Source organism: Lonchura striata, chromosome 5, assembly GCF_046129695.1.
Source record: "Lonchura striata isolate bLonStr1 chromosome 5, bLonStr1.mat, whole genome shotgun sequence".
Taxonomy (NCBI): domain Eukaryota; kingdom Metazoa; phylum Chordata; class Aves; order Passeriformes; family Estrildidae; genus Lonchura; species Lonchura striata.
The window spans coordinates 61,292,940-61,310,521 of NC_134607.1; the positions used below are offsets into that span (position 1 = coordinate 61,292,940).

The 17,582-nt window shown below is 41.7% G+C and overlaps 2 protein-coding genes across 5 annotated transcripts in view; both read left to right on the forward strand.

Annotated features, from left to right (window-relative positions):
- PTPN12 (protein tyrosine phosphatase non-receptor type 12) overlaps positions 1-4,744 on the forward strand; it is a 68,961-nt gene extending 64,217 nt beyond the window's left edge. For 2 of the 3 annotated variants that reach the window (XM_021548341.3, XM_021548339.2), the window contains 4 exons: positions 1,119-1,207; positions 2,172-2,202; positions 2,717-2,833; positions 3,441-4,744. In XM_021548341.3, coding sequence (XP_021404016.1) covers positions 1,119-1,207; positions 2,172-2,202; positions 2,717-2,833; positions 3,441-3,502 — 299 coding nt within the window. In that variant the 3' untranslated portion in view covers positions 3,503-4,744. The remainder of the gene's footprint in view (positions 1-1,118; positions 1,208-2,171; positions 2,203-2,716; positions 2,834-3,440) is intronic. The other variant, XM_021548340.2, reaches the window with a different exon arrangement.
- An 11,408-nt stretch (positions 4,745-16,152) lies between these two features.
- The window catches only part of RSBN1L (round spermatid basic protein 1 like), a 50,513-nt gene continuing 49,083 nt past the window's right edge, over positions 16,153-17,582 (forward strand). For both annotated transcript variants that reach the window (XM_031506994.2, XM_077783648.1), the window contains exon 1: positions 16,153-16,770. In XM_031506994.2, coding sequence (XP_031362854.2) covers positions 16,185-16,770 — 586 coding nt within the window. In that variant the 5' untranslated portion in view covers positions 16,153-16,184. The remainder of the gene's footprint in view (positions 16,771-17,582) is intronic.

The window sequence follows — 17,582 nt, forward strand, 5'->3', positions numbered from 1 at the left end:
TTCTGGCTAAGTATGATGTTGTATCATATTTAAGTAATTGGGGGCTTCAAGATTAGTAGAGCTGGTTTTTGGTCTGGAGGGTATGGAAATGAGATGATACAGTGGGAAAATGCAGTAGGGTTAGGGAATTTCCCAGCTATTTTAGTTTCCTACTGCTCCCAGGTAGGGAGTGGGTATGCACATTAACAGTGTTTATCTGATCCCCCTTTCTTGGGCAAAGGAAACATCATGACACTTCATTCTGCACTGCATGTAGTGAGCAAGCCCAGTTAGTCAAGTTTAATGTAGTTCACTCTTTGACTGTGTCAAAAGGGTAACTGCAAGAGAAAGCTGACAGAGATGATGTGCTTCTGTCATAGTTCATTCATCAAGCTAGTAATGGCATGATTGAAATGAAGTGATAAATTAGGCTGATGTTTGGTACCTTCCAGAAAACCTAAAATGATATCATTATTTACTGAGACTTTCGTTTAGTGTCATTTTGAAACTCAAAAAATTTAGGCCCAAGGAGTTAATCTAAATATTTTCAGCATAAAAATGCTGAAGTTTTGTAAATGTGTTCTTTGAGCATCGTAAGCATAGGTAGTTCAGAGTCAAAGTGATCCTTTCTTTGGATATGACAGACCTGTTGTTTTTCTGTGACCACACAAGGAACAAAGCTGTTTTCTTTAAAAATCTCTCTCCAGGACTGGAATCACTAAAACCACTTCCATTTTGTTTGTCTTTTTGCATGATGTCAGTGAAGGACAGGTGTGGCTGTCCTGACTCCCGTCCTCATACTTAAGAGATCTGAAAAACACATACTATTACAGCCCAGCTGATGTAACAGAAGCTCTAAATTGTCTTTGAAAAGGGAGCCAATTCCCCTGTTGATTGGGAGCCCCCAAAGGAACAGAATGAATATCCACAATGCAAGCACTGTACTCTTGTGCTTGGAGTTATATTGTGGCATTTTGCCTTTTCTGGAGCACTTTTCATGTAAAGAGATTTTCATGCTTTTACAGGCATTTAATTTAAAAAAAAAAAAAAAAAGGTTTAGAGCACATTTCTAATGCTATGTACTAATGCCTCATCATGAGGAGATCAGCAGTGTGTTGAGCTGATTTAATTCTTCCTAGGCACACCCTTGCTGAAGCCAGTTGTGATTGCACAGTCGGAGTGGAACGTGCTGCGTGATCAGCACCTGCCTGAGCAAACAGCCTCCCCAGTAAGTGCAGCAGACAAGTCTGTACTCATCAGTCATTTCTGGTTTGGTTGGGAGCTACAACAAAAAGTAAAATACATACTTGTGAGAGGTTGCAGCTGTTGGTCATCTACAACTGGCCAGGTTTTCCTCTGCCTGAGCTGCTGAATTGATGTGAAGAGCATGTTTTCTTTCCAAGAAAATGATCTGTTTTTCTAAGGTCAGCAATATTTTTAAAAGGAATACTCCTAAATATATGTTAAACTATGGCCTTAAGGGAGTAAATATGCTGCTTTTAGGGAGCTTGCTGTCTGCCCTTAATAGATCTTAGGCCAATTCAAACTGGAAGAGAACAGCAGTCTCTCATCTAAACTTCTTCAGGGCCTCAGCCCAGGCTAACCAGAGCTTTTTCCAGCTGGGTCTTGAAAACCTCCAGGGATGGACACTTCTTATAGGCAATGTGTTTCACTGCCTGAAAATGGGTTTCCCTTTTGTCCATATTTATTTTAAACAAACCATTTTAAGCAAACCAACTATCAGATTTCACTTTTCACTCATCCAGCTCACAGTCATCATGCATGAACAGTTGGCAAGACTTTAAAAGCATTTAAGTCCTTTTTACATTTGTCCCTTTTTTTCATGGGCTCCCTCCCAATATCTCACTTAAAAATATGACAAAAAAGATAGATGTGAATTTTCAGGGACTGTAAATGTAGTGTGAGAACTAACCTACCTAAATTTTCAAAAAAGTTGCAGTGTCATATTTTCAAATATTTATTAAATACTAAGGTTCTAATAGTAAATTCTTATACTAACTACTGTAGCATTTTCTGTCAATGTTGAATCAAGTAAAAAATGTAAAGGCAAATAAGTATTTCCATGAATGTTATATGGTTTTGGTGATGTTTTCATAATCTTAAATTTCTGACTTTCTTTTAGTTTTCTGGAAGTGGTTTGTGTAATTATTTTCTATATCTCTCATTAACAGGGTTTGAAAACAACTTCACCTATACTACCTGGTAAGTGGTGGAAGCTTTTCTAATTTTGTGTTCAAAATACAGTTTTCCTACTGAACAACAATTTGCCTGAACTTGGTGTTTGCTCTGAAGATATCTAAGCATATTGTCAAATATACTTCTATTATACTAAATGTATTGTTACCTATGGTGTCTAAGCACCTTTAGTTTAGAAAGAACGTGAACTGAAGTCTTTGTTGATGTATCAAATGGCACTGTAAGCTTTTGCTATAAATAGATGCTATGTGGGATTTCAGCTATCCATACAAACTAATACAAGAAAATAATCCAGATATGGAAAGCAGGAATATATTGCTGTCACTGAACATTTACTTCATAAACAATTTTCAAGTTTTGCTTTTAGGAAATGAGAAATTTGCTTTCAAAGCTTTTTTTTTTTTTTTTTTTTTTTGTAAATAATATTTGCTGCCAGTTGTTTTCTGGACTGTAATGACAAGTGGCATTACACAGTGGTGACTAAGTGAATGTTACAGTGAGGAGTCTGTGTGTTTTCTAGATTGTCCTGAACGAAGCAACAAAACACCAACTGACATTTTACCTCAGATTTCTTTCTCTGGTTCCACTGACACAAGAGGTCAAATTTCAGAATTTCCTGCAGAAGTAACAGATATTGGTAATTACAATTCTTTCAAAATATAATTACTACATGAATTAAACAGGGGATTCACTATCAGTACTGGTTTGGATAGCTGCTACTACTGCCACCCTCCAACTTACCGAGATGCAGAACCCAGACAAATAAACCTCCCTAGTCTCCTTCAGCAATGCTGAAGGAATTTTCCCCAGAATAAATGATGAAATAATTATTCACTTCGAAAAAAACCTGAAGTGTATAAAATATAGAATTTGTCAAATTGGTTATAATTTTTGTAAAGTTTTGTAAATTTTTGAAAACTTCCAGAAATAATATCTGATAACAGCCTAGGTATGCAGAGAAGGAGGGGGAAAAAAAAAGATAACAAATGCTGTAATACTGTATTTAAAGAAAAGTACTTTCCAGTGGGGTTTAAGTAATGGTGTACAATTTTTTCATATTTGTATTTCCTACAGCTAGAGTGACTTCAGAATTCCATGTATAATGAAGCTGTTTTCTAGCCCTGAGAGTAAATCTATTCTGTAAAAGCTGAAGCCATGTCTTAGTGATTTTCTGACTGCTGCCAGCCTTTGTGAGCCTGTGTTGTCCCAGCAGACACAAGTATTAAAGACATTTTTTTCCTTAGGTTTTGGTAACCGCTGTGCAAAGCCCAGGGGACCAAGAGAGCCGCCCTCAGAATGGACATGATCCAAGAACCCATGGACATACTATCAATAAATTATACTGGAAAACTCAAGTGCCACTGAGAACTAGAGAAATAGTGTTCCACTTTCTTGGGGACAACTAACACAGAGCAGTGTAGATCTAACTATCAATGGTACATCTTGCAGTGCATCCCACGCAAAACCTGACACATGGTTCACAACAGTGGATTCCAGTATTACAACCTTTTGCTGGGGCCATCTACCTGCCTTACTACACTTAGGAGAAAGTATTACATATGATTTATTTTGTAACTTCAAGTATTATTGCCTTAATGTCTTTTAACCCTGTTACACGCTGCTTGTAGACATATGTTAATATAGTAATACTTTTGACAGATTGTGTTTATGGACTACTTTTTGCTAACATTTGATTACCATGTATGCATTATTTTGTATATGTACAGGGCAAGTAAGTATATAATTTGATAAAGTTGCAATCATAAAATATTAACAGAAGATGTAAGAAATCTCTGCATGATCTAAATTTTTGTGTACCTTATTTGTAAGTTATTTGCCCTGACGTTTTAGAAAATAGTTTCTGGGGTTTTTTACAAAAATTGCTGGACACACACAGCCAGAATTGCAGGTTAGCAGAGATAAAGATTGTAATGCATTTTGTAAATTGTAAGCAAAAGGTTATTTTTATATTATATACTGTTTAATTGTCAGACTTGATTTGTTCTGGTTTTCATCTGGTCATGGAGATTCAGTAAGTGCCTTGGAACAGTATTGAATTCTCTTAGCCTGTGTATGTTTCTTCAGTGTTTTGAGTTCATCTGGAATTAGATTATCAAAAATATTTGTATGTTTCTTAGTATATTTGACCTGCCAGTAAAAGAGAAACCATTTTACATAATCTACACTCCTTAGTTTTCATTTTAATGTTTCATCAGTTGCAATCTTTAGAAAGTTCATCTCTGTCACCTTTCTGTATAGTAGGGTTTTACGGTTTTAATATACAGCGTGTTTCTAATTTGGGAAAACCAGAACACACTGGTAAAAGGACTGTTCAATACCACTGTCTTCTCTTACAGATGGGGAATACAATTTATGTTGTTCAGCGACTGTGTATGTAAGAAAGCAACTTATATGAAGGTTCACCTGGAGCCCTTGCAGCTACACTGTATCTTGGCAATATATTATGTCAAGAGCTAATCCTTATAAGGATTCCTTACTTAAACTTTTCTGTAATACAGTCTTTAAATTAAAGAAAGTAAAAATCTCACTCTGGGTGTTTTTACTCTTAGGAAAGAAAACTGTGTCCAGAAGCCAAGTGTAACAGAGTGAAGGACAGCAGTCTGGCTAAGCTTACAGATCTCATACTTGAACAGAACACTGACACTCGGAACCTTATTTTTAGTAACTACTTTAAAAGTTCTGGCTAGCAAGAATGCCAGAGAAGCAAAGAAGAATGTTCAGAATAAAATGTTCATTTTAGGTAGTGAAACTGTATTAATCTGAACTTTGGCTGGAAACACTGTCTGATCTGCTACTTGTACCTTTAGTGTCTCTGGTAGAAGAGAGTAATGCCCCGATAGCAGCTCTGTCATAACCTCCTGAAGGTACATAACTGGCAATTACTGTCTCTCTGGATTTAATAACCATATGCTTGGTGCATGTGACAGACTGCCAAGCTGGGGAGCTCTTTCAAAGAACTGTGTGCACTATAAATATTTCCCATGGATGTAGTTTTGCAGTTGTTCATATAAAAATAAATAATTTGATGATATATGCCATCTGGGATAACCTGTATCAGCTATATTCCTGACTTGTAAACAGTTCAGACAGCTGGAATGTTCTGCAGTTGGCAGAATAAGGCTGGCCTGAACTTTGTCTTCCTTCCCTCATGTTGCAGATGATTAGCTCAGACTTTCACTCTTACAGAGCTCCTGTGGATTTGTAAGGCAAGACGGGCTGTCAGCACCTCTGGGCAGTCCAAATCACTGGAACATTTGGGGGAAAAAAATAAGAAAACTTCCAAATATGTATTAGTTGTACTTTTCAAGGATCCCTTCCATAGTTGTCCCCCAATAAAACACAAATCTGTGCAGGTAGTAGATTTTTCTGGTTTTCACTGATGAATTTCACTTAACAGCAAAGGCTGACCCAAATCTGTGCACTATACACAGGTCATCTAGTTATGTTAATCTTTTCTCTCCCATCTTTGTTTTGCACAGATTTGGATCATATTCCAGGCTGAGTTTGTCACAGGAAAAAAAAGCAGCTTTTCTTTGCTTTAGTGATAAAAAACTCAATTGTCCAGTATGGATTTCTATTTCTTTTGACAGAGCTGATTCACAACTTGCTGTTCCCTGCTTTGGGTTCTATATTTTCACCTATTGTATTTCAGATAAGCTGGCAGTTTCAAGAGCAAGGTGAAACCTGCCCAATGTCATTACTTTGTGTATCTACTGTTGAGGGTGGTGCAGAGATAACTGCAGCTCTGGATGCTTTACGCTCAAGAGTTTCACATTGTAACTTTAAATTATTATCGTCTTAACAGCTTCATAAAAAAAAAAAACAAACCTAGAACTTCCCTTGTGGTTTATTTGAAATGGAAACTAAAAGGGTTTAGAGCATTTCATTGGCTTGCAAATTATCACTGAAGCCATTTTGTACATATATTGAAATAAATCCTGTTTAGTTCCAGTCTTACACATTACTTTTTCTGAAAGGAGTCTTCAGCTTTCATCTCTGAAGTGTAGCTGTTCAGGCATGGACTTGAACACTGTAGCAAAGAAGCAGTAATGCTACTCAACTCAGCTATTTTTATTTTTATTATTATTTTATTATTCTTTGTTCCTCAGAATTTTTCTAACATACCATTTATTATTTTTTTCTAAAGGTATTAATACTGAATTAAACCATGCACTGAATTATCACATCAAAAGAATGAATTCTCTGTGTTTTAGAAATGTGAATTCTGAAGGCTCAGAAGAAAGCTGACCTCTGCTACTACCACTGCTTGTCTCTATTACTCAGCATATTTAAGGTTGTGCATTGATTTGACAGGTAACATTCTCTTTTGGTAGTAACTAGAGCATTACACTGGCATTTTTATTTCTTATCTGCCAGGAAAACCTGCTGTGTTTACATGTAATTTTCCTTAAAGAAGTTTCTAACTTGGGAACTGGGCAGAACAATTACAATCTTGTAGAATTACTTCTGGGTTTTTGTATATTGGAATCTTGGACTAGGTTTCTTTGGAAATAAATCTCTAAAAGAATTAGTGAGATCAAATGTGATGCAGTGACTGGGCAGTGTGATAACCCAGTGCTGCTGGAGCAGTTGTGTTTAGCTGCAGCTCAGACTGTTGGGAAGCACCAAAATACAAACCTGGCACTAGAGAAAGGGAACCCAGCAAGGCAGGGTTGGACTGCGGAATGACTAGTAATGAATACCACCTTCAAGAGGGGATTTTGAGGAAAAACAAGGAGTTAAGGACTTCACACAATGGAACCAAACAAGAGATACAGTTGCACACAACTAAGGCTTTGAGAATTTTCACAAGGCTTGAGGGAGGAGTAGCATCCCTGCAGTATAAACAAACAAGTCACAATTCCTAGAACCCGTTGCCAAAGAAGGGCCTTTCTCACAATCTCAAAATGCTCTTGAGAAGCTGAAATAGCTTCTAAAGGAAGTCATCCTGTGTGGGCTGAAGAGCAAGACTAAATGCATGGAGCACATCACCCTAGGACTGAGCATAGCTGGAGCCAGCCAGCACAGACTGCTCTGGAGCCTTCAGAGTATCTAAAGCCTTTAAAACAGCAAGGCTGTGAAGTGGTTAGTAACAGGCTTAGTAATATCCAGTAATAGCCAGGCTCTCTGAGGTGATTTTTGGTAGCCATTTCCACCCATGTACTTAATCAAAACACACGTTTGTCAAGTGTTGGGTCAAACAGAACAGGAAAAGAACTGTTTTCTTGGCTGCAATGCTGTCGCATCCTCAAGATGTGTAACAAATGTTTTACTTCATCACTGCTAAGACCACGTGGCAAAAGCTTAGTATTTGCAGCCTCACAGCAGTAAGTAAATAAAATGTTGTTTGCTGGTTTGAGCTATTCAGTTGTAGTTGCTGTAACAGTTGATTTCTTTAAAAACTTGACTCTTGCTTCTGAAATTGTATTTTATCTGCATGAAGCACTGTGGTGAAGGCAAGGTAAGAAAACATTTTTGCATTTTGGCTTAAATCCTGCAAAGTTGCATACCGTGTGCATGTAAACAGCTGTGGTGAGCTTAATGCAGGTATTCATCCATGGGTGCTGTGTGTTTGTGTTTGGAGCTCTGAGGCATTCCTAAGGACAGGGGGTAGCTCTGCCTCAGGTGCTGTGACTGGGCTCCACAGATTTCAGCTAGTCAGGTGGAAGTTGTCTTTCACATCTGTAATTCCTACTTTGATCCACAGAGTTACAGTCCTTAATGTAAAAGATCACAGGCAGGTAAAAAAATTGATCTTTTGGGTAGGTAGTGCCACAATCTCACTGAGAGTTTGACTGTCAAGTCAGAAGAGCCTGACTTGGATCAAAGATGATCCCATTTTTCAAACATGGAGTATCAAAGACTGCTGAGCTTTTCTGCTTACTCAACTGCACTCTTTACCAGAAGACACCTGGTGTGTGATTCCATCCCAGTATGTATTCCACCTGCTACATCTCTGCACTAATGTTAAATGGACCAAGAAACCCCATCAGGTTCATAATCAGAGTGTTTTCAAGGCTTGTACTACATTTGTTCAAACTTTTATTTGCTTTCTTGCTGTTTTCACGTTAAATGGTATATTCACAAACCTTGTGAGGAAACATGCCAGCTCTGGTGTCCATTTGCTGTAGGTGTTCTTTTATTTGCTGCATCTCCAAAAGGTATATGTTTTATGGTGAATATTTAACTTTGTAATGTCAATTACATATTTTATCAGCCCTACCCAGTGCGCTTCTCATCTCAGGGTTTCAGTCTTGCCTGCACTGAACACTGTTTTGCTGTAAGTGAAGGAAGGTTGGGCCTGGTACATTCTAATTCCACGTTACTATGGAATCTGGACACAACTGAACCCACCAGTGAAAGGGTGGCAGTTTTGTTAGAAAACAGTAATGTAGCTTCTGATCTGTTTCATTAGGGACAATCCAAGAGCTAAAATAGCCATCCCTGTGAACTCCAGTAGGGAATCTAGGGTTACCTTTCCATATGTGAAGGGCCCATACCATCAGGCTTTTCTGAAAAAGCACTTAAACACTGGATTTTACAAAAGTTAATGAAAAAATTACTCAAACTCAGGTCATGAGATTCGTGGGGAGTAATATGTGAGCATTTCAGAACTGAAGCAAGGTGCCTGGGTAAAGTGATCCAAAGAATGATCTCTGCTTGGTGTGTGGTAAAAAGTAAATCTGGCAGGGTTAAGAAGAACAAGGAGCACGTAATGCCGGAGGAGAGGATGTGGGAAGAGCTGAATTGTAGCAAGTACAAGGGGGAAACTGTCTCTGCTTGTGGGTAATAAAAGGCTGATGTGAACTTGTTCAGCAGGTTCCTGGTTTTATAAGCTCCTCAGAAGGGCAGAGAGGTGTGGCTGGGTAACAGGAATGCAGAACGAGGAAGACGCTTTTTTAAACGAATTGTTGTGTTTGAGTTTCTACTCAAATCTGCACTTGCGTTCTCCTCAAATCTACTCAAATCCTCTTGCATTTTTCCTGATCAGGCCCAGACGAAGATTTCTCCAAGGTGGGAGAAAAAGAAGGATAATACCCTAATAAGGATAAACTGACCCTTGAAACATCCTATAGTGGGTGGGAGAGGTGGAGATGTGAAGAATATTTAATTCAGAAAGCAACCTCTTGTCAGGGATTTTGAGACCTCAAAGTGATACCTGAACAAGGGCACTCTGTGATACCATTGCCATGCAATGAATACATCTTTGTCTGCCTGTTGACATGTAAATCACTGGTAAGAAGGAAGCAATGCAAGTAATTATTTTTATAATGTAAATCAACTTTTATTATACATTAGGACTAGTGAGACACCTAACAGCTCTGAAAAGCATTGCTGAGCAGCTCTTTCCCCTTCTCTGTCATCAGACAGCAAATTCATACCAGTTTGTTGATGCTGGAAAGAACACTCAAGTGTATTTTTTCCCCTTAAACCTACCCTTTTTGGAAGTAAATTTTCAGACCCTACAAAATACTTCTACAGATAAATTAGTTCTTCACAGTTTGAATACTGGGTGGTGGTCAAAGTTGTCCTGAATTTACTTCTTTGCCACTACCTTTCACATTTTTCATTTAGAAGAAGGAAACTCTCATTTGGGCAGCTATTCCTCAATAGGGAGAGTGGTCTCAGACTCCCTGATTCACAGGAAATAGGGTGTCTACTTTTACAGTTAAAAAAAATTCAACACATCAGGCTTCCTTTGGACCTCGGGCACCTGCCAGCCTCCTCTGGGCACCAAGTTGGAATGGCTACATGAGCCAAAAGGACTCTCTTAGAGATCTCCATGATAGTCCACAAGACTGAGCTCAGCCCTGTCCAAGGAGGGGTTTGGCTCCAAGAAACACAGCTCTGCTCTTGGGCTAGTCTGCAAAGCCCAGATTGCAGGGAGGTGTTTTGTGAGGGAGCAGCCTTTGTCACTAAACCAAACCTGTGTGTTTCAGCCATTCAGGGCTCTGCTCCTCACCACCTCTGGAACATGTGATATGCTTTAGGGACTCCCCATAACTCAAAAAATGGATAGGTGCTCTCACAGACCACATCACACGCCTATCTAATTTATATTTTAAACCAGGAGACACATCCTCACTTTGCTAGAGACCAAAGTATGTGTAACAGTAAGGTCCAGAAAGGGCACTGGGGTACATCACTGCTTGTAAATTCGCTGCACACTTCAGTTACACAACTCAGAAGGCTGGCTGGAGTTTTTGTTAGAATTTTTATCTTAATGATGTTTTGTAGATAAGAAAGCACTTTTTAGTGTCTCTTCTTTCAGTGACTAAGAATGTGTGAAGACTTTTTCCATCTGCTTCTTCCTCTCCCTTCCCATTTAGTCTGAACATCAGAAGAAACCAGCATGAAGGAGCTCACTTGGAGCAGCCTCTGGGCCAGAGTCTGTGGTCAGATGACAAATCTGTCCTGCACATTTGCTGGAAGTGGGACTATCCATCATGTAGGCTCAGCATTCCTGCCTCTAAGCCAGGGCAAGACTGTACAAGTGACAAGGTACAATTGTGATTTCACATGAAGAGGCTGGGAGGAGCCTGCTCATCTCCCATTTCAAGACTGTGATCCGAGGCTGATAATGATGTGTTAGATTTACATTTAAGTTAGTCCGTCTATCCTGAGTGAATCCCAAAGCCCCTAATTGCCATCCAGTACATATATTTCAACATTTTTGGGTGCTGTGAGATGCTTCCCTAAGTCATGGTCTAGAAATTTCAGGTGCAATTATCTTCCAGTTACATTGGTACTCCGAGACAATCTGAGGAGATTACGGCAAATGCATTTTTAGTTTCAACAGTGTGTCTTAAACTGTTTCTCAGAACCACAGTGATCTGAAGAGCTGCTGCCTCCGCTGTGGAGTGAAATTTGTGAATAGACAGAAGGCTCTTTATTGTGGATTTTTCCATTAACATGCTGTTTATATGAGCAAGAAGCTGAGGTGAGCAGTGAAATATTAGTTGCTACATATAACTAGCTGTTTGCTTTTTATATATACACTTAACAAATATAAACTGCTACTTAGCAAATAAGTGTCTGTACCTAAGACACAAGACCAGAATGTCCTAGAACTAAATGTACTCCAAATCAAGGCTAGGTTGGACAGGACTCTGATCAACTTGGTCTAGTGAGAAGTGTCCCTGCCCATGGCAGAGGGGTTGGAATGAGATGATCTTTCCAGCCCAACCATTCCATGACCATTCTTTGAGCTGTTTATCATTCCATAAGACTATAGGGATAGGGAAAAAAAAAAAAAAAAAAAGACAGGAAATCCATACATACTTGAACTCTTTGCCAACAATAAGATGTATGCATACCTTATAGAACTGCTTGTTAAGGAATAATAATGGAGGTTAATATCTCCTCCATATGTAAGAAAATACAGTTTTGCTTGGCTTGCATCCTCTTGCTTTCATACTGATTTTAGTAATTTTGTATCTTTTGTATTGAAAAATTCTAAAGATCTTTCAAATATTCAAGAAGCTATGAAGACAAGAGCTAAGCAAATTGCCTTTTCAACCTCACGCAGATACCATTTAAAATTGTGCATATCAAGACCTTCCAGTTTGTTCCATTAATGTGATTGTTACTACACTACACTTCAAAAAAGAAATATTGGAGTTAGGGTGTTTCACATGTTAAACACAAGTGCGAAAACCATTTCTAAAGACTGAAGAGCTGTTACAGCAGAAGTCTAGCTGTTTGAAAAAACATTAAACAAGAAACAAGTACTGTAGGTCCTCCCTGAAGTGTAAACTCCTTTTTGTGGTTTTTATGGATTCTGTAAAATGTTGGCAGATGAGCAGTCTTAATAAAAACCATGAGTGTCCCCAGTTGTCTGCTCTGCCACACTGCCAAATGTCTAACCCACCAGCCCTGAGCAGTCAGCAGAGACATCTGCTGCTTCTGAGGGGGAAAAATGGCTTTTTGGGATAACTGTTGCCTTGGTCACGGGTTTGATCAAAGATGCTGGGCTGCACATTCCCACTGCTCAGCCGTGGGGACACTGTCCCTTGTGAAGGACAAGAGCAGGAGGGGACAGCTCTTATCCCCCTGCAGCAAGGCTTGTCATGCTGTCAGCAGCTCCCAGTTATGAGCCAAGTTAGTCCCCAGTGTCTCATTTAGTTCAATTGTTTGGGTGGTAATTGCAGAAGTATTTGGATGTCACTGGTTGTTCTGAAAACCCTGACTATGGAAAATGAAGCTCTTCTAAAATAAATCACACTTTTATATTATGAGATCACCTTTGTTAGTACAGTTCTGTGCACATAAGGCTAGTTTTCACCTCCATTTCCAAAGATGAATTAACTTTCAATGAGTTTGAAGAAAAAATTAGTAACATTAAAAATTACATGTAGCTAATTTTGCAAACAAAAAAACAGCATAAAGGCATCTAAGTGTTATCAAATGTTTTCAATTTACACTTGGCACAATTATTTCCATGCTTGACTTAAGAACTGAGCAGATGCCAAACCAAGGAAGTAAGCACATGGAGAGCAAACTGTTGGAATTATAAAGAGACTAAATAACATGTCTGAAAGCTGTTTTTCTCTTTGGAGACCTGAGTACGGCTATAAAGCATCATTTTGGTAGGCAGTTAAGAGTATAAAGCCAAAACACTGTAACTCAACCTGAGTACAACATTTACATTCAGCTTTTTATTTTATAGATGTCTGAAATTATTCTAAGTTTAGGTGAATGTATACACTAATTTGTTTAAATAAATGCTTTGATTAATAACCATTTATATCAGCATTTCATAATTATCCTAATTAAAATGGCAACACACTTGCAATAAGCAGGTTAATAACATGGGAAGCTTATTTTTTTAATGCATGTTGGATACTGGGTTGCTTTGTATCTGACATTTTTACTGTTATGGTTTCACCTCATTTTGGTCTCCATGGTTTAGAAGGTCTTCGGGGATTTCCCTAAGTGCATATAAAACTATAGATAAAAGAACATCTATATAATTTCCATAGTCAGTTTAAAGGCTTCTGCTGAAAGAGATGAGATCTCTGGTCTCTGTGTGTGGGGTGCTGGTAATACCTCAAGGACTGATCCCCACAAAGATTCCCAGTTCACACTTCTCTCTCTCTGTAGGGGACTGGACTTGTGACGTGAAACACTACTGTATTTCTGTGTAAGTATTTTGGTTTGGGGCAGTGTTTTGACAGTCTTTATCAAGATTGTATCACTTCATATCTGTTTCTCTCTTTTCAATAAAGATCAGAACAAATTTCTGATTCTGTATTTTACACAACCTATACTGCTTGTATTTAACCCCTTTTTGTTAAGGACACTCTTTATTCTGAAGCAGTTTTGGTGTTTCTCATCTTGTATGTCTCATTCAGGAGCATCTGCCTGGGATATGTGCACCAGCAGCCAGAGGTTTAATTAAAGTAAAAACAGGTAGTAAGAAAGACAGCCTGAAATGTAATTGTAATGCTTTGGAATGTGTGCTCACCATAGGTATGTTGGAACACTTTAATGTATCTGTGTGATTGGTGACAAAAGAAGTGACAGGGACAACACCCCTTCCTCTAATGCCCATACAGCAGCATGACTGCGGGAGCTGAAACACAGCCGGCTTCTGAATTTCATGCACCCTGCAATTTCCTCTGCTGACAAATGGGTATGAGATAGCAGCAGCAAACCTCCAAACATTAGTCACACTGCTTCCCAACAAGCAACAATTACATGTAATAGGTACTCTGTCATCTTGCTCCAGCTGAATTTTATAAAGAATTCACTAATAAAAATTTGGCTTATGCTTACAAGCTGAATATGCTACTTCAGAAAGCACAGGAAACAACTTCAGCTTGACCTGAGTTTAGTAGCATATTGTCAGCTGTTAAAGTTTGCTGCACACTATAAGTAAGTTCATTTGTCAGTTCTAAATAAAGTGTTGGGCTATGAGTTCTTTCACCAGTTTTATCTTTGTGTCTAATTTCATATTGCTGGGTTGCATTGTGATTCAATGCATTTTTAAGACATCCAAGCATGTCCAATATAAAGATCAGAAATATTGTCTTAAATTATTAATATTGATATAAGTGCACATATTAAGATATTCAGCTATTTATACAGCTGTCCAGCCTCATTAGCCTAATAAGTCTTGCTAATTCTCCTGCATGGAGAAAAGTGATGTACTCCTTCACAGAGGTTGTGGTAAGCTCCTTGAACCAAAACCAAGCCCTTGGATTTACTCTAGTTCAAGAACAAAGAAACACTGCTCTTCTGTTACTCAAAGCCCCTAAAAGCAAGAGGTGAAAATATGACTGTGACTTATCTGAAGTTTGAGTGACCTTAATATACTGTTGACTTGGGATCAATACTGGCATAGAAGATGAACTTGGCTGTAAATCCTGTAAAGTTGAGACAGTGCCATGGGGTGCCTCAAATTGTCACTCTAGAGTCACCACAATCCAGCTTCCATTAGGGACTGGTATATAGGGATACCAATGGCCTTGTGTGCATATTATGGCACCTCTAACATCAACTGAGACAAAACCACTGATCTGGACTAAGGTGGATGGGTCATCTTTCCTTAACCTGTTAAAAAGACATCCATTAAAAGGCACAGGTTTTTCTCAACAACTGATACAAATAAATTATTTCTGACGGGAGTTGAAGATGACCTTCATACTCATAGGCCCATTAGTTTCCCAGCCTATGTATGGGGAGATTCGTACTTTGATTTCAGTCTGGGATTGGATGCGAGTTGACTATTCCTTTGACACACATTCCATTTCCTCCATCAGGCCCAGAAATAGTTTGAGGATACACTCTTACAGTAGTGGAACTTGAAACATCTTAGGAAAAGGCAGAGTTGTCTGGATACAGGAAATCTATTCTTTGCTGCTGTTGAGATGAGCACTGAACTGCATTCAACCTGGTTTACAATTTCAAAAGAAACAAAGGAGGAGATAGACCAAGTGCTAGGAGCTTACTCTGAGGCTGATCGGTGGCAGCTCAAATGAAAATGCTTTGTGGAGCAAAAAAAAAATCTAAACTTAAAACCTCGTTTGCCTGCTGATACATCGTGTACAGAACTTCTCAGAGCAACTTCATCTGGCTGCCACCTGCCAGGTTCGGTTTAATGTGGCAGCGACTCTGTTCTCCCCGCGGCAACCAGGAGATGCGAGGTGTGACTGGCCAGAGCAGGAGCCCGGCAGTGCGAACACTCCAAAGGAACTTCCAGGCACTTCCACGACGCTTCCTGCCGGCACTAGAACCTAGGGGAATTTCAGTCAGCTCCTGAACCGCGGCTACGGCAGCTCTAGTGGCCAAAGGCACGAGTGGGGGGCTCCTGTTAGGGACACGGCTGGAATCCGTTCCCTGCGGCGGTCAATGATCCCTGGGGCAGACACCCGACCGCCCGGCGGGCCGGCACCGCCGCCTCCCTCCCACCAGGCCCGGGGCTGCCGGGCTCCATCCGAGTCCCTCCAAGCTGTGGGAAGAGCGTGGAGAGCACCCCCCCGGCCCCGGAACGTCCCGAGGGACAGGTTCATCGCCTCCCGGGTACATCCACCGGGAGCGGCGCGAGTCCACACCTTCCTTATTCCCAAGCAAACGCCCTTCCCAGGAACAGCCCGCGGGGCTGCAAGGATCCCGTCAGCCGCTCCCAGAACGGAGAAGCCCAAAACCTGAGGCGCTAAGGAAACTCCTGGGATGCGCCGGGGTCGAAACCCTCCTTATTCCCAAACAAACGCGTTTCTCAAGAGCGCCGCCGCTCCTCTCCCCGCTGCGCTCCCCTCACGCCGCTCCGCCCCCGCGCCCTGCGCACTCAGCCGAGCCACCGCCCCCAATCCCCTGAGGGCCCGCCCCCTCTCCCCGCCCCACCATTGGCCGCTCTCGCTGTCAATCCGGCGCCTCCCCGGCCCATTGGGCGAGGCCGTGACGTGCCCCGCCCCCGGCGCGATCGGTTGGGGCGAGCCGGGAGTAAATAGACTCCGGAGCCCAAGATGGCGGAGCCGCCCAGTCCCGGTCGTGGCGTGGCGCCCCCCGAGCAGGAGCTGCTCGGCGCCAGGACGGCCCCGGACGCCAAAGGTTCCCGCGGATCCCAGCCGGCCGCCAAGAAGGTGAAGGGAGCCGAGGAGCGGAGCCTCAAGGGCGCTAAGCGCGTCAACGGTGAAGGGGGCGGCGGTGGCGGGAGCGCCAAGCAGCCGCTGCCCGCGGTCGTGCCCAGCTACAGCGGCCCCGGGCCGTGGGGCTTCGCCGCGCTGCCCTCGGGCCCCTCGGCGGGCGCGGGGGGCTTCGCCTTCCCTTCCCCGCTGTCCCGGAAGCTGCTGCCGCCCGCGGTGCTGCTGCCGCCGTCCGCCTCCCCCTCCTCGTCCCAGCCGCAGCACCAGCACCGCCACCACCGGCACCGCCTGGCGCTGGCGTCCGAGGCGGGAGGCGGCGGTGGCAGCGCCAAGCCCAAGAGACCCAAGGAAAAGCGGGACAAGGAGAGGAGGAAGCACGGGGCGCTGCCCGTTGTGGCGGCGGGAGATGGCGGCGGGGCCCTGAGCCGGGAGGAGAACGGGGAGGTGAAGCTGCTGTTCCCGAAAGGTGAGCGGCGGGGGCCGGGCGGGGAGGGCTGGAAGGGGCAGCGAGCGCAGCGGCCCCGCTGGGGCTGCCCCGGCGGCGCGCGGGCCGCGCCTGCGGCAGCGCCGGAGCCGCGCACACATCGCCGGCGTCGTGTGGCTTCGTGGGGAAGGCAGCCGCGGCTCCGTCCGCCGTCGATCCTGTCAAAAAAGGGGGTGTGGAATTGGCGATGGCGTCAGCCAGAAGCTGCCAGAGGCCTTAGGTTTTCTTACCTATTAGGGAAATGAGGATGCCGAGTAATTTATTAGAAATGGGCGAACAAAATTGAATTGGGGGGAAAAACGAAGAACATGTTGCAAAATACCGCCGTAATTTAAAAATTAAATCCTAAATAATCTAGTTTCTTAGGCTATTAATTTTTACAGGCTAAGTCATTGAGTACTAGTTAAAATGCAGTTAAAATTTAGATACTTAGACTTAAGAGATGTCATGTGGCTGCTGCTCCAGGCTTTCTTTATTTTTTGAAGATCACATCTCCCAAAGAATGCTCGAGGTCCTCAGGATAAGAGGAGGAGTGCTGGGTTAGTTCATTAGTGGTAGTGGACAAAAATGGCCATACGAGGTAGGACAAGATGTCAGGCATGAGTCTTGCTTGGATTCCTGCTGTGATCAACAGTAAATCTTGGGAACTAAAAGACAATACGTTAATACATGATAATAGTACAAGAATACATGCTTTTATTCCTAGTGTGTCCTTTCCCAGTCTCCAGTGACCTTAAACCAGATGTTGATGCTTTTATATATGCATTGAAATATGAGGAATTTGAAATGTACAT